Source organism: Ascidiella aspersa, chromosome 6 (assembly GCF_963924565.1).
Source record: "Ascidiella aspersa chromosome 6, kaAscAspe10.2, whole genome shotgun sequence".
Taxonomy (NCBI): domain Eukaryota; kingdom Metazoa; phylum Chordata; class Ascidiacea; order Phlebobranchia; family Ascidiidae; genus Ascidiella; species Ascidiella aspersa.
Window position 1 is genome coordinate 32,839,741 of NC_139452.1, and position 17,274 is coordinate 32,857,014.

The 17,274-nt window shown below is 36.1% G+C and overlaps 1 protein-coding gene across 1 annotated transcript; it reads left to right on the top strand.

The window, feature by feature from the left end:
• The first annotated feature begins 890 nt into the window (after positions 1-890).
• Positions 891-7,182, top strand: LOC146141352 (organic cation/carnitine transporter 2-like). The gene is made up of 11 exons (XM_083392894.1): positions 891-1,064; positions 1,823-1,976; positions 2,365-2,447; positions 3,056-3,159; positions 3,619-3,773; positions 4,146-4,314; positions 4,554-4,784; positions 5,121-5,335; positions 5,697-5,876; positions 6,263-6,401; positions 7,101-7,182. The coding sequence occupies exons 1-11, from the start codon at positions 891-893 to the stop codon at positions 7,180-7,182; spliced, it is 1,686 nt and encodes a 561-aa protein (XP_083249020.1).
• The last annotated feature ends 10,092 nt before the right edge of the window (positions 7,183-17,274 follow it).

Consider the following 17,274-nt stretch of genomic DNA (forward strand, 5'->3'; position numbering starts at 1 on the left):
CTTTATATAGATTAGTTAGAAGGAAGCCACAGCTGCAGTATATTTGCGGATATGAGCTGGATTCATTTTGTGAGTTCAGTTGAAATGAGCGCTTCGAAGGTCCGCCTGTCTATTTGTTGCAATTATTTTTTTACATTAAAGTCCAGATCAGTAAAACTCATTATACGTTTGGTTTTACTTGAATTCTGCCCGATGCAAGCAGACTTGATTAAATTAAAACATACAATAGTATTGTTTCCCGTTAGAAAATTACTTACTTTTATTGTTATAAGGCCATTTCTTAAAAAATATTAGTGGTGAAATGAAAATCGCTCAGTTAGATTGCAAGATATGACTGAAATGATAAAATATACTTCGCTTATCGGCACCGATACCACCCTAGTATCGGACGAGTACCGATACTACCACTTGGTATCGGCTCCGATCCGATATTATCGGTGATCGCTTGTTGTTGGATCGCCAAAGAGAATGAGCGAAGTTATTTCAGTTTTCTAAAACTTAGAGTTTGATTAGCTTCAGTAAGCCGATGCCCGATACCAAGTGGCAGTATCGATCCTCGTCCGATAAGAAATTTATGGTGGTATTTAGTCATGATTTGCGATCCAATTAAACGATTCTTTCTTGAAATGTAAATTTCGCAAAAAATAGTGAGTCAGTAAGTTTCATATTAATGACGTCATGCGGCATCGGATCGCGTACATTGTTTAAAATATCGGGATCGTTACCGGAATGAAATGTCAAGTATCGTACTTCCATACTCCGTATCAAGACAAAAGTATCAAATTATTTTTACAATTGTAAACAGGAACACCAATTTTAATTTTACAACTACAGCTAACAAGAAAACTTATTTTTTTTTGTTCATTTAGATTTCTCAAAACTCTTTAAAGATGTTTAACTTGCGAGACAAAAACTTTGGTTGCTACGAGAAACGGCTCTGTATTCTGTTGCTACTGGCAACCATCCCCAACGCGTTCCCGCCCTTGCAGTTCCTTGTGACGCAATACACGCCAACTCATCATTGTGACGTAGCGTCTATTTATAACGTCACAAACGAACAACAGGTAAGGAGGTTTTTAGGTTTAATTTTAGTGACCGCTGATCTGTAAGAAATGCAACCAACCACTTACAAACACAAACTGTTCTCTGCTGTAGTTTCACAAGTAAGCTAAGAGTCCTTAAATTTGACTGTACGGTCGTCGGTCGGTCTATCCAAGTGTTTTCAACATTTTTTACGGATTGTAACGATGGAACATTCAAACTGGTGAAAGTGGACAATAAATTTCATAAAATAAAATCTACTTGAACCCATTGTGTCAAAGCAGTGATGTTCGACTTGTGTCCATCGATCATTTGGAAAATTATTGAACTTCTTGCGCCTGACAGTCTTTAACTAAATACCGGTTGAAAATCACTGCGGTCTAAACACCTTTAAAGTCGAAGAAAGAGTGTCGGCGTTTATTGCATTTCGTATTGGACCAAATAATTAAAACAAACAGAATTTTCCTTCCCTTGAGTTGGAAGTCGTTGTTAAAACGTTTTTTAAGCCTCTTATGAGAAATCTACCCTAATACTTTTAATTCACATCCTCCCAAAAGTAAAAATCCCTTCTACAAATTATGCGAGTTGCTTTATTGGCGAATGTGAACCCATTTATCAGCAACCATCAAAAGTAGTAAATTTCCGGATAAATTATCCCAATGCTTTTTACAACTATAACGAAATTGTAAGGCACCTCGTGAAGTGCTTTATTATTCCAACCAGCTTTTTATTGAAACCCGAAATAAAATATTGTTCTTATAAACGGGAAATCCCCATTTAGGCTGCTTTGCTTGGTTTTGACGTCACAAAGGATTGGGATGCTCACCTGATCAACGTCACCGTCCCCATGGAAACCGATCAACTTGGAGTGACGTCACGAAGCTCGTGCCAATATTACAACATGACGTCACAACAACTCAAACTGTCCATAAATGGTGACGTCATAATACAGTGATTGTTTCTTTTTAAGACATAAACGATATGTATTGTTAAAGGTTGTAATTCACATAATCTACTTCAAAGTGACGTTTTCAAAAATGTCCCGCGATTTATTTAAAAAAAACGGATCATTTTATTTGGACTGTACTAAAATAAAAACTAGTAGTAGTTAAATAAATATTTTTTTTTAGAAAACAGAAAAAAAATATTGCACAAAAGTTAAAGTTTATAAAAAATATTTTTATTCACATTTTCTTGTTTAAAAAACAACTTTAGTAAACGTGATTTTTTGTATTTTACGACCTAGATAAATCAACTACTGGCAGTGTTGGACAACCTTGGACCTCATACAAGCAAAACATTAATATTTCCGCATTTGTTCAGGTTCGCTGGGAAATGTTACTTTGAACAAAACAACTTGCTCGGAATATTTCTTCTACGGGGAAGAAGTTTCAGCTGTTACCGAAGTAAGCTTAAATACTGTGCCCGATAACCGATATTGTGACCGATAGCCGATATTTTGCAAAACGTATCGCGATCTGATCCAATACCAAATGACGTCATCACTATGCTCATTCAAGCAAAGTTGTTAAAATGTGAATCTAATGTTTTCAGATATTAGGCCACAATTTACTTTATCGTCAAAAACATCAGTCATCTCAGTACTGGTTGATAAAATGGACTTTTAATGGAGAATCGCTGCGTGAAAATGCAAGTCATGGCTGTAACTCTAATATTAATTTAATATCGGATCGGATCGGCACCGATACTACCAAAGTATCGGACGAGTACCGGTACTAACAATGGGCAGCGGGTATCGGCCTCGATATTACCGGACATTCCTGGGTAATTGTTGAAAGTACAATTAAAAAATAACCTCAAAAAAGAAGAATATCTGGGAGCCTCAGTAGCACAGAGCACAAGAAAAATAAAATTGCTGTAAAAATTAGAATCTTTGAAAAGTATTTGCCAAGTCATGCACCAGAAACTTTAGAATGACCTCTAGTGATGCTGTCGCAAAAATGTTGGCGAAGCAGAGTTAGAACAAGCATTAATCTTGTTTCCTTTTGTGTAGTTCGGGATGGTTTGTGCGAATTCGTGGCAGAAACCGCTCACAACTTCGGTGTACATGTTGGGACTTCTGTGCGGTGGAGTGGTGTGCGGGATGCTCTCAGACGCGTGAGTGGGAACTTGCAGCTGTATAAGCTGGGGGGGGGGAGTAAACCACCTGTGAGGAAAGCAGCTTGCGAAAAGCTCAAATTTCGGGAAAATACTCATTTTTAGGATGTTTTTAACCTGGAATATAAGCGTTCAAGTTTTCTATTAATATGTTTTGGTGTTCTATAGAGGAAACACATGGTTTTAAAAGCATTCAAACACTATGAATAATACTAAACACACTATTTATAACATTTGTCAATAAGTGACAAGCTTAAAATGTTTGTTAAATCAAAAATACTATTAAAATTAAAACGTCAAAAAGTATATGTTTAACTTATTAGAATAAAATGCTTTCCGATGGGAAAACTAAAAATCATGTTTATTTAGTTTTTAAATTACTACACCCATCAACTCCGATCCGATATTATCGGACATCCATGGTATAATCTTATTTTGATACCGCACCTTCTTTGCCAGCTTCGGTCGTCGCAAGATTTTCCTCACTTTCACTTTCCTTCAATACGTCACAGTTTTGTGCGCGAGCTTCGTCAATGACGTCATAAGCCACGGTATTGTGACGTTTGCTTTGGGCATTGTTGCGTTGGCCAACTTCGTAGCGGCAGTCCTGCTCGGTGAGGCGTGACGTGAATAAAAATAAAACAAATTACGCCATAGTTTTGATGACGTCTATAATGTAACTGACGTCATTAATGTGTATCGCATCTAATTTGATAGATTTAAGATGTAATCTAATTTTATTTTGTTTTTAATAAGTCAACCCACTTTTATATATTATTGAAACTTTAACTAAATTAAGTAAAAATATCGAGGTTAGTGTAGAAGTCGATAATATTCTTAATTTGATATAAAACGAACGGTAACTTTCTTTGGAAAAGTTAAGCTCTACATATTTAAATATTTAAGTTCTAAGTCATTTCATGTTTTAATTTCATTTATATTAACCGCTTAAAATGTTCTCACCTCCCTAACCCCTTTCCCCCCAGCGACGGAGTTCCTGCCTCCCAGAGTGCGCGCCCTGGGTTACTTCTCGGTGGAGGTCGGCTACTCGCTAGGAAGCATCCTCATCTCACTCTTCGCATTCCTACTTCCAAACTGGAGGTCATTCCTCAGGGTCACTGGGGTCATCGGGGTCATATACATCCCTTACTACTGGTAAGTACACAGGGGTCATCGGGGGTCACCAGGGTCATTTGGGTCACTTAACTTAAGTTTTATAGTTGAAATGACTGGGCTTGACCTAATTTTTGGGGTTATGTACCTCGTTTTTCGTAGTAAACCATTTTGCTTGCTTTTTAAAAAAAAAATTGCGATTCGAACTTTGCTCAGAAATATAATGGTTTACCCGGTTTAATAGTAAAAAACAAAAGTTTAAAACCAGCCGATTCACCCAGGCTGATAGACGAATCCCCGCAGTGGCTCGCTGCTTCGGGCAAGAAGCAAAAAGCGGAACAAGTTATCCGCAAAGTTGCGAAGTTCAACAACAAGCTTCGCTCAAATGAGGAACTCGATGGAATCGCGGAGAAAAGTGAGGAAACTGAGGCGCTCGGGATTTGTTCCACTTTGTACCAACTTTTCAGCAACTTTCAAATCTTCAGGAGAATGTCCATCGTCTTCTTCTCATGGTAATCTGTTAAATAAAAAAATAACTCTTCTTGTTTATCTAATTTAAATTGAATTGCTGTTTGCTAATTCTGTGACCTCTAGCAACCCTGACCTATTATAACCTCACATTCTTTGATAATTCTATGACCCCGAGTAACCCCTGACCTGTTGTAACCCCAGATTGAATATAAATTATGTAACCCCAGGTTCGTGGTAGTTCTGTGACCTCTAGAAAACCCTGAGCTGTTGTAAGGTTTGCTGTTAAAACTACAGCCTTGGTTAACCCCTGACCTGTTATAATCTGTGATTTGTTCTAGCTATGACCTCAAGTAACCCCTGACCTCTTGTAACCCCAGGTTCGTGGTGAGCATCGGTTACTTCGCGATGAAGTTGAACTTGAACAAATTGAGCGGAGATCGATTCATCAACATCTTGTTCGGGGGAATCACCGAACTAGCTGCTACTTTCCTCTTTTATTTCGCGGTCGAAACTCGGGGGAGGAAACAGTCGTATATGATCTCTATGAGCTTGGCGGCAATTTTCATCGTTCTCTCATCTCTGCTGACATCTGGTGGGTTAAATGAGCTTTTAGAAATTAAAGAATTTCATGAAAAATTATCAGACAATCAGTCTAAAAAGAGCAAACCTTAAAAAAGTTATACCGTAAATCCCAAAATATAACCTTTTTTAAATACTGCTTTAAACAAAAGAAAACACTAAGATTGACCTCGTCACTTTAGTTAACAACGAGGTTTCTCTACTGTTCTGGAATGCCTTAATTGCCATAAGAATTCTAGAAAAGTTAAACGTCATATCCATTATTAACACGTCATATCCATTGTTATAACGTCACGACCATGGTTATTACGTCATATCCATTGTAATTACGTCATATCCATTGTTATTACGTCATATCCATTGTTACGTCACAGTTGGTTCGTTGTCCACCGTGCTGTCGATGATGGGTCAGCTTCTACTTTCGGTCGCCTTCAACGTCGTCTACATCTTCACGAGCGAACTCTTTCCAACAAAGTCACGTCAGTCAGTGTTGGGGCTCAACGCTGTGGGGTCAAGGGTGGGCGGGTTCATTGCCCCCTACCTCATATACGCAGGTGACCTTACACTAGCTAACAACTACTGTGATGGAAATGTATTGACACTTTATTAATTTCCAACCTTCATTGGTTTGCAATAATTTCCACTTGCGGGGAGAAAATCTTAGTTCAAAAAGATCCCCAAGTTCCTCTGAAATGAAATGTGTTTCGCCACTTCATATGTAGGTAGCTTATTTCTAGTTTTCCTTGTCTAATACAAGTCAAAAAAAATTTAAAACAAGATCCGTCGATTTTCAATCCTTACAATTCTCCTGCCCATTAAAATAATTTTGGTGACACCTGTTGTAAAGGTATTGTGGCCTGGTTTTAAATAAAATGTGTTTTGTCTTTTTTTAATCAGCGCTTAATAAAAAGAAATATATCAACTGAAATTTTATTTCCAGGCGACTCCGGCAGCACATTAGCGCCCTCCATCGGCACGAGTGCGGTGATTATTTTGTCGGTTCTCTTATCTGCTTTCCTGCCTGAGACCAGGGGGGCAAACCTCCCCCAGACCGTACAAGACGCCCTCGATCTTCCCGGGTAAGAAGGGGTAAATTTGTTAACTAAAACAGTCAGGCAACATTTTTTTTCGTCCACTTTCCCTAATACTTATTTTAAATTGCTAAAATGGCTTGTGCATTTTTTTTACTTTAATTATTAGATTTGTAGCTTTTTATAATGTTTAATCAATGATACCACATTATATGGTATAGTTCATTTATTCGCGTGGTTCCTTGCAAACAAGTGGGCCTATCGTTTGGAATTAAGTCGAAGTAAACTTGTATAAGATTAGTTACGTTTCATTTTGATTCAGTTTAAAGAACTGAGTTTGTGTGAAGCTACGTGCAGTTCTAATCAGGGTTGCAAAAAAATAAATTATAGAAAACGGTTAATCGACGTTTCATTTTGATTCAGTTTAAAGAACTGAGTTTGTGTGAAGCTACGTGCAGTTCTAATCAGGGTTGCAAAAAAATAAATTATAGAAAACGGTTAATCGACGTTTCATTTTGATTCAGTTTAAAGAACTGAGTTTGTGTGAAGCTACGTGCAGTTCTAATCAGGGTTGCAAAAAAATAAATTATAGAAAACGGTTAATCGAAAACGTTCAAGGCGTTACTTCAAAAGTCACATGCGCCCATATACGGGCACACACACAGACGGTCGAAAAAAACTTCCACCTACATACTTGTATCAACCTCTTACTTAAGAGTTTCCACCAACTTATCTACTTATTTTTAGGGGAATTGACGTCACAACTTGTAAACGTGGCGGGAAAACACCTTCTGATGACGCCAAACAACAACAAGAAGAAATGTTGTGACGTCATGAATAGCTTGAAAACAGTCGAATATAAAAATACGATGGATTTTTCCATCAACATACATCAACAAGTTGATTAAATACCTCTTTACAGACGAATTGTGGATGTGGTCATTTAACTAAATAAAACGATGTACGACATGCTGTTTTTACGTAAAAAATTGATGTTGTTGAAGTTTTAATTTTGATTGTTGTTGAGTTTGAATCAATGCTACTTTATAAATTTATTCTTGTCGGTTGGTGTCACTAAAGCGCACAAAAACGCGATTTACATCAAAACAAATTCGTGAACGAATAGTTCAGGTTGTTAATTACAGATTCGGGAGCATGTTGGGATTTCACTAATATGTTATTAGGTCAAATATTTTTAGATAAAAAAATGATATTTGTTAAACACAGGTAAATTTGATGTAGTTTTCAACCATTTATCAAATTTTTATGTCAAATAGATGAGCTCGTATTCTTTTCGTACTTTTCACAAAATACTTAATATTATTGCAATATCTCTAGATGTTTACAAAGCATCTTTGTGAAGCACCCAACTAAAATAATTTGCCCCAAAATAAATCACGTTTTGGTAAACAACCGGTTACCACGGCACGTTCCGCTCGAGTAGCTTCAAATGACGTCATTTGGTCGCGAGGTTTTTTTTTCGAGTCGCGCGAAAAAAGTTGGAAACATTTTCATCGGATTTTTTAGGTTTGTTGCAAAACAAGGTATTTTAATGAAATATTTTAAGCTTTTTCTTCTTCAATTAAAATAGTTATAACGTATTACTGAATAATTGGTAAAAAATGTAGTAGATGAGGTTGAAAAACAAGCATAAATATAGAAGTGTGGCGCTGATCTAGAATCTACAACAACGCACATTGTTTAAGTTAGTGTGGGTCAAGTATTATTATATTCAGTATTTAATAATATTACTTGACCCACCCTAAGTCCACTAATGTGCGTTGTGGTTGGATTCTAGACCAGCGCCCAAAATGTAATAATTTTTTAGATCCATGTATTTTAACAATTTATAGCTTATGCTTATTTGCATTCACACGAAGTTTTGGAGCTTTGGTTACATTAGGTTTGTTGCATTTCTAATCAAACATTGCATTTTTTAAGATTATTATTGCAATTGACTTGGGATTTGAAAAAGGTTGTTGTAAAATAAAATAAATATATTATATTTGCAAGAATATATATTTTAGTTTTAAATTGCTAGTGACCCAGTCTGTATTATGTCGCAGGTGCACATCCGAGATTTTTTTGCAATTTGTACTTAAAAAAATGTTTGGTTGTGGTAGGATTCCGAACCTTTCATTGTGAAAAAAAATCCTGCACAGCTCAAAATTTGGCGCTGAACACTGCTCATCTCTCCATAAAATGCAGACTGGTTCTGTGGAGGTGCACAGTAAATTTTATTAAAACAATTTATGTACAAACCTTGCTTAGTAAATCATACAGTTAAATCTTTATGTTAGCATGAAACACCTCCGGTTCAAAAATACATGTCCTGCTCACCTTAACATTTGGCGCTGTACACCTGAGAACTTGGTGGGTTGGTGGCTAAAAGATATGTAATTGTAATCAGACTTTATGCAAATCTTTCATAGTTTAACTAATTTTAAACTGACCAAATAAAAAATGCTGAATAAATTTTGGTAATCATTTTCTCGAAGTAGCTCCACATAGTTTTGTTTTTGACTTTCTTCACCGCAAAACAAAATAATATTTTTGATAAAAAACCTTTTGCAAGTAACTTTTAAGGGAAATAAATTACAAAGTTTAAAAAACTATTATAGCACTGCTCAATAATCCTGCTATGTTTTGTATAAATTTTATACTTTGATTATTATGTTAAATTTTAATAAAGGTAATCCCCTAAACTTGGTCAAAAATTAACTTAAAGTTATTTTGAAACGAACAGCTTGAAAAGTTGACACAAAGCGTGTGAACTACAAACATTTTAAAGTGTTAAGCATGCAACAATATGCAATTTATTTACAGATGTACCAATTGCCTGCTACAACATGTGATTTGTTAAATAACAAAGTCCATAGTTCCGCTAATTGTCTGCTGACAATGCCCAACTGTGTTGTCACAATGTGGTGTAATTAAACAATATCAGGAATCTCTTATCATTATGCAAAGGTTAAAGTAGGATGGTGTCTGTTATTTTCGTGCTAATGGTTTTGCCAGGCATTCGCTTAATGTTTGCGTTTGATTATTTTTCCCATGCTCTTTTGGTTTGCTTGTGGCTCCTCTTGTTTAACCTTCTTATCTTGAGAGCGGGCGTTTAATAGCTTTGGTGGATGTGGCTCCAACCAACCTCTCTTTCTATCGATTATTGTGTTGAAAACATCATTAAATTATACTTAAAACCTTTTTACAATTAGTCAATTTTCAGTTTTGATTTACTATGTTTTACTGAGTATGATATTGGATTCTTTTTTTAAATATAAAAATATTTTACATGCATATTAAAAAAGATTGATTCTGCTGTAAAATAAAGTTGTATTGATTAAGCATGTTGTCTAAAAGTTAAACACAATATAAACCTTTTCACAATTAATTTTAATCTTTGATTTAATTTAATGCACTCACTATGATAGGAGTCTTTTTGTAAACATTTCTTGTTAACAAAATAAAGAGGGTTTGTTTAAATTAATGCTAAAATAAAGCACACAAATTTGCTGTAAAATAAAGTTAGTTATAGCAACAGTTTTGTCCAACAATAAATAAAATGGAACTTGTAAAAGCAGATGTAGTTTACTTATTTGGACCATTTTTAAATTTAGCAGCAAATTTTAACTAAAACGCCCAACAGCGAATCTTACGACGCATGAATCACGATTTGCAGACAGACATCACCTTCTTCTATTCACACCATTCTTTCACTACAGACACAACTCACAACTGCTTGATATGTGGCGAGTAATTTAACACCTTGTTTACAAAAGACTCAAATTTACGCGCCTTTATTGTAGCTCTAACGTTACAATGTGTTTACATGTGGAGACTACAGACCTATTTGCGTTATAAGCGATTGTATGTGACATAGTTTTGAGTTATAAGCGGTGGCCATTTAGTTTTACGAATTTCACATTGATAAATCATTACTTCAGTTTGCATTACTTAGCATTAGATTGTGAGACGCAAAAGTGTGAATTAAGTGACGTAGTTTGCTTGAACTTACGAAGCTGTAAGCCACACTTTTCCTTTTTACCTTAGTTTGCGATATTATGTCTTTGTAAGTCATTGTAGTTGGTTAATGGTGTTTAGCGGCAGAGTGTGAACTTCGTGAATGACCAGTGTGATAATATCAAGGTGCTTTACTTAATAATGTTTATAGCTGGCGATGAATAAGCAGCATCGTGCGTTATATAAATGCAAAGTCGGTAATTTTTCGAGGTTGGAATGGGCAACGATCGTCTTCGGTTTGCATGCGACGTCATAACGGTCCTCGTCTATGACGCCATCACGATGATGTCACCAAACGTCACCGTTGACCTTGTTGTTGAAATTCGTGTTTGCTTACTTTAGTGCGCTGTGTTGCGGAGGTTGGACGCGCAACTCCGTTCAAGCTTTCCTTCAGTGCTTAGTTCGTGTTGTGTGCATCACAGTTTAGATAAAATACAGCATTCGCGTTTTATGTTGATGTAAACTATTTAAATTACAGTTCGGTTAATCTCTTTAAACGTCGCCGTGTTTGTAAGAACAGGTGTTTTTCCGAACAACCTTGAACCTACTTCGCCCGCTGTAATCCACAAATTCGCATATTTTGTAAGCCGAGGCGCAAAGCAAAACGTAATCACTAAATATACTCTTATTTGAAACTTTACAATTAATAAATTTATTTTATTCAATCTCTGCGCGTTTTGTTGACAAAAACGCTTGTTGAAGGTTTACAACTTGCAACACCCACCATCACAACACGAGCTGCATCTATTGTTACGTCACAGTTTCCTGTCGCGCGCTCTTGCTCAGGAAGCGCGCGCGACGTTTCCATGGCTACGGTGCGCTGTTGTCGTGGCAACGAGTGTGACGTGTCGATGTGCATTGTTACGTTACAATCGATCGGTTGCATCGAGCAGTACTTGCTTGCTTACTGCCACTGCTGGTGGAAGCTTGTGCTGCAGCTTATGGTTAAAGCGATGGTTGATTTGTTGATTTGCCGAATTCTAGGATCCTTCGTGAAGGGGAATTTAAAACTAGATTTTTTTCGTAGAACTGTTTTTGGTCCTTGAATTTTATTTTTTTTATGGTTATAATCTTGTCCATCACTTTACTTAAATTTTAGTAAGTTAGTTGTTACGTACAAAGTCTTGTTGGAAGTAATCTTTTGTTTTTTGAAATTGAAGTTTATAAGATTCAAAGTGTGTTTTTACTCACTACTTAATTTCAGTTCGATTGAAGTTCGGTGATTCAACTCGATCGTGTCTTTTCGTAGTTTTCATTAAATTGAGTTTTCCAGCCTAATTTAAAACTGTTTTAAAAATAGATTGGAAGCTATAGGAATGGTTTTTGTTTTCGTTGCAAAATGTAAACAGTGAAGTTAGTTGTGCGATGCTGTCTGCACCGAACTTGTTGTTCAAAGTGAACAGTGAAGCATGGTTGAAGGTTTATACGAACTGTGGCTGATGTTTGTGCGAGGAAGTGCCAGTGTTGTGACTTCTGGCGTGCAATTATGCCGCTACAAAACCTTCAAACCTCTGGTGCTTTAAACATTAATAATTAAACATGCTGAGGGCCTAGAAACGTAAAAATCATCATTTTCTCGATTGCTTCAGACGTATATAATGCACCTTACATGTATAGGCCTAAGTAGCATTAAAATTGACTGTAGCAAGACAACATTCCATTTCATTTTGTTTTATTATTATTAAAGAGGTGAAATAATCTGTTTAACTTTAGTTTACCGAAACGTCTGCTTGGGAATCAGTCATGTTAAAAAACAACATCTGTTTGTTAAAATCCTTTATTGCTAGATTGTGGAAGACATTTTTGTGACGGATTTTTGCAAAATTAAAGAATGAGTTCTTATAAAATAATCGAACAAGAATACTTTTGGCTTAGTGTTTATTAATGATGTTGTGGCGAGCAAATGTCCATTTTAAAACCAAAAGAAACGTCAATTTTTAAAATGCAGCGAACATCACCACGACCCCCTTTATTTCCAAACGTTGCTCGCGACCCCCATTGTGACGTAATAATCCTCGGCACACGCCAGTAAGCAATACGCTATATCTGTGTCACGTGATAATAAGACGTCATGTGGAGAGCTTCCCACGACCCACTGTGACGTAACAATAGCCTGGGTCGCGACGCTTCTGCATTGTGAGAAGCGATGTTACTGAAGCCAGCTTTTTATTAACTGGAATATGATACTTTAATTTAAATTGTTGAAATTAAAAAAATTGTTCAAATGCTACAAAAATAAGTAAAGTCAAGGTTTTTTTATAAGTTTTAAAACTTTACCTATACGCTGACGCTTGTTGTTGATGGCGGAACCAGTTTTTGTGGTCTGTCTCAATATAATACTTATTGGACTTGAATTGTATTGTTAGCTTTTTTGTTTTACGCCACGAAGTAATTTATCCATTTTATTTTATTTTAATGAGAAGCGGTTAAAAGGCTAATGCACAATATTATATCTTACTATGGTCTGCAATAAACTGCAGCTGAAAACCTGAGCTGGGATTCCATATAATGTGTTCTATAAATCAGAAACATTTCTTGTCTTGTTGATGGAAACGCAAGCTGCATAGAGTTGTCATTGTTAAACTTTATTTGTTTGTCGAATTCCCTCCTTTCAATTACGGCGCAACTTTTTACGATTCGGCAATTATCGTAAATATACGTTCCATTGTTGCGTCACAATGCAACAATTTGCTGATGTTGCGCAATCGCTTGCAATAACATCGCGCGTTTTACGAGAGAGTTGGAACAAATCCATCAGGAACAAATATTTGCACAAACATGCAAGTTTTTTCAAATCACGTTTTTATTAATTCTTAAGTAATAACTAACAGCGTTACAGGTTTAAACATCTGCTCAAAAAACTGGTTAAATCTGTCTGAAAAATAAAAAAAAATCGCAAAGTAGTTGAGAAACTATGCTAATTTAGCTTAATTTTTTTTTATTCCAGTTATTTTTGTAAAAAATAAATTTTAAAGCGACTTTTTGTTAGTTGATGACTAAACCTAAAAAAAGTAGAAAAGTTTACCTTGTGTATTTGCTTTGTGTTTATTTAAGCCACCAAACGACTAGTTCTCCCCCAAAACTTCGTCTCGAAGGAGTTAAACAACTTTTCGCCCAAGGGATTCGCGCGCAGTCGAGCGTGACGAAACTTTTGGTGGCTATAGTGACGTAACAAGTTGTTTTAAACGCCCCAGGGCTGCGAGTTCAATTACATCTTATCGAGGCAGGCCTGGCTCCCAACTGTGAAGTCTGTGAACGACTGTGAGCTGTTTGGTTGAAACTTGGCGTTTCTGTGTAAAAAACTACGGGAAGAAGTTGTAGAAAGTTTAAATTTAAACAGTTAGAGATTGTTTTTAAACGCGGATTAAATGTTTTAGAAGTAGTTGGCATTTTGTGAACTTTTTGAATAAATGGTGATAAAATTAATTAAAATCTTTATTTTGTAGACTTAAAAAGTAATTTTCCGTAATTCAAAACGGTAATAATATTGTTACTTACAATTGTGTAAACTTTGTTATTTCGTTGCAATATAAACCCACGAGGAAATAGTTTATGAGGCGAGCAAGCTTCAACAATGCTCCAATTCTAAACCATTGTTGCTTGCAGAACGTAACAGTTGTGTGTTGTGACGTGATAATGCTTTCCATGTGTGGGTTTCAATTGTGATTTTGTCGCAAACTCCCCAAAACCGCCGAAATTTGATCGACGTTTTGATAACGCGGAAACCGTTTGTGGGCGATTGTGACGTTACAATGCAGTTGTTGAATGGCATCGATTCATTTTTTGATTTTGTTGCAAAGGAAAGATTTTTACGAAAAACAATTTTCTTAACATTGTAGGAAGATATTAGTTAAAGGAAAAATAAAGGATAGCATTTGTTTAACGTTTTTAAATGAAATCTTTCTGCGCAGTGTTTCTGACTTTTTTACTGGCATTACACTTAGTTGGTAAAGATTAATCAATATTTAAAGAATGTTTATTTTCACGAAATAAATGTAGGGTGTACTATATTTCGCATTATCTGAAATATATTATTATAATTACACCAAATTTTTTTCCCCCATAATTACACCAAATTTTTAGTAATATGGAAATAATTTCGATATTTTTTAGCAAATAAGCCACTAACTTGCGTTATAAACGCTGTAAATTGATTTGTGGTTGTACTAGTGTAACCTAGTGACATGTTAAAAATAAAGAAATAACCTATATACTTTGTTATTTGTTGTACTGTAGGATATTCCTTACAATGTTGATCTTTTCGAGAAAAACAGCAGCAATATATTACATTAGAAACGCGTCAGCAGCAAAATGTAGTTGTAACTGTTACAAGTAATATGGTAAAAATAAAGAAAAACTCCATATAGAGTGCACGTTCACTAATTCTTGTTATACGCTTTATGGTTCTTATATTTTACGATTAAAGAAGGCAGTGTTGGGATTTGTACAAGTTGTTGCTTGCCAGTCTCATGTTCGTTATACCTCGCACTTCCCTGCCAAACCAGCACCACGTGACCTCGTGCTGAGCCCTGATTGGCTGTTGCCATGACGACCGATGCGTGACGTGTCTGGCGAGGAAACGATCGCGTTTCCTGTGCACGGTTGCCATGGCGACTGCGCGCTCTCACTGCACGGTTGCCATGGTTACGGGCTGATCGTGGAGCCGATTAGTTTATCGGATTAGTATCGACGCAGATTTCGATGCTCGGTTTGTTGAGCGTTTGTATGAAGTGGATGTAGGAGTAGCGCTGTGATTTTAGTTTTTATTTTGCGCTTATTTGTTTGTTTTGTCGAAGGATGGATATTTCGTATTTAATTTATGAGTTTAATTTTTTGAGAAATAGTCGCAGGAAATATACGAGTGCGCCTTTTTCGCTGCAATTCCAAAAATATTGAAAAGTTGTTCGACATATTTTGTTTTTGGCGGACACCTTCCCTACCTATGCAATTATATTTTAAAAGAAAGAAATGATTGCTTGAAAACAAATTATTATTTTGTATCCTTACGATCTGAAACGGGATCCATGTTTTATCTTTCCGGCGAGTTTAGCCAGATTATTAAAACGCTCACTTGTTGTTGCAATCCACTTTTTGTTGTTTCGATCAAAAGTTGTTTTCGACCTGAACGCCCCAGGGCGGGGAATCCCCTCATGTAAGGGCATCATCTCAAAGATTAAATCAAAAAAGTTGTTGTTCCAACCTACAGCGGTTTAAGGTTGGCGCATGCGCACTAAACACGCTCAAGGTCATATTTAAACCAACAAAGTCGAAAAGTGAGGTTATAGAGCCGAACTTTCAAAATTTGTAGTGGACAGACCACAGACGTTTTAATTCGGTGATCGTACTTTAATCTAGATTTTACGAAAAAGAATAATAAATCGTGATTAACTGGTTTATATTCCACATACCAACGAGCGCAGTGTTTTTTGACCTGTTAGTCGAGATCAAAATTGTTTTGCCGTTGGGTTTAGTTGGTCGCCGACCGTCGTTTTATAAGGTTAGATTTATTGGAATTAGCTTTGAACAGTATTTTCTCCAAAATTTGAGAAAACTTTCGAACAAATGGGAAGACGTAATAAGAATATCAAAGTGTATACGCTTACCATCAGTGGCTTCTCTCTACGTTGAAAATGAACAAAGAGTTATTCGAATCGTTCAAGATGATACCTACTTCTGTATGGGCTTTGATATTCTAATTACGTCTTACTACAACCTCCAAATATTATGCTCCAAAAAAAATGAAGACATGAATCGTAATATTTGGGGAAGTACCTATGGTAAAAGCAAAAAGAATTGTGCAGCCCAATCTTCAATGTTATACTTACGCTCTAGTTTTTTGGTCGCTGTGGAAAAAGGTTGAGAAACACTGAGTAGCATACACCGCTTAATTAAGTTGTTATTGCTTGTACCGAGCCTGTGTTTGTGAACCCAATAACCACCGATCAATGTAGATTCGATAGAGCGGCTTGTGGCAGTTTGGAACTAGAAGCTCGCTCCAAGCTAATTGCGTCTAACGTCTGTTGTGTGAAGTGAGGCAGGAAACGATTGACGCGATGAAACGTTGGTCGGGTGAAGCGACGCAGTTTCGGGATGTTCAACCAACAACAGAATGCTGTCAACTGTTGGTGTTTGTGGATGAGTTAGATTGCGGTTTAGTTAAATTATGAAAGCCTAAATATTTAATAATATAGACATACTTCGCTGTGTTCAAACGTTTCTACAAACGTCAGTGTACATTTATCTTCAATTCTTTTTAACTGATGGTATTATGCGTATTGACAAATGTGTGAAAAAATATTGTTAGTTCAAAGCACCTATAGGTTTCAACATTTGAAGACCGACATAAATTTGTTTGTGTGACTTGTTTGAGGTTCCAGTCAGCTGAGTATGTTTGGAAGCACACTTATATTTCAACCTGGTTTGAAACGTTTTATTTGCTTCATTCTGCGATATTTTCTCGTAAACATCAAAGCGCTTTATATTTGCTCGAGGAAGCGACCCAGTGTTACGTCACACGTGTGGCATTGTTACGTAGTAGCGTTGTTGTCTGTTGAAACGCTTAAGTGTAAAATGTAGCAAGTAAATGCGTGGGTTGCCTGTCTTCTGCTGCAATGAGAGTTAATATGTATTTATTACTGTGCATTAACTTAGCTTCAACTGTTTATAACTTTACTGGATTTATCTGTTGCCATTAATCATTGCATTTCAAAATATACTGAGGTTATAGCAATTGTTTAATTAGCATTATCAGAATAGATTTGTTGGTATTTATTATACATATTTGCCATTTTAGTTAAAAAAGAAGGGTTGGCATAAATTGTTCCAGACATGTGAGAATTTTTGGGTGTTACACTCAGAATTTATAAAATGGTTACCAAATTTAGATTAGACCTGGTTGCCA

What these genes read in the sequence shown, in the direction of transcription:
- LOC146141352 (XM_083392894.1), top strand. Translation starts at nt 891, where the DNA reads ATGTTTAACTTGCGAGACAAAAACTTTGGTTGCTACGAGAAACGGCTC. An exon ending in CGTAGCGGCAGTCCTGCTCG is followed by an intron (nt 3,774 to 4,145) that starts GTGAGGCGTGAC and finishes CTTTCCCCCCAG; the next exon opens with CGACGGAGTTCCTGCCTCCC. An exon ending in TCCATCGTCTTCTTCTCATG is followed by an intron (nt 4,785 to 5,120) that starts GTAATCTGTTAA and finishes TTGTAACCCCAG; the next exon opens with GTTCGTGGTGAGCATCGGTT.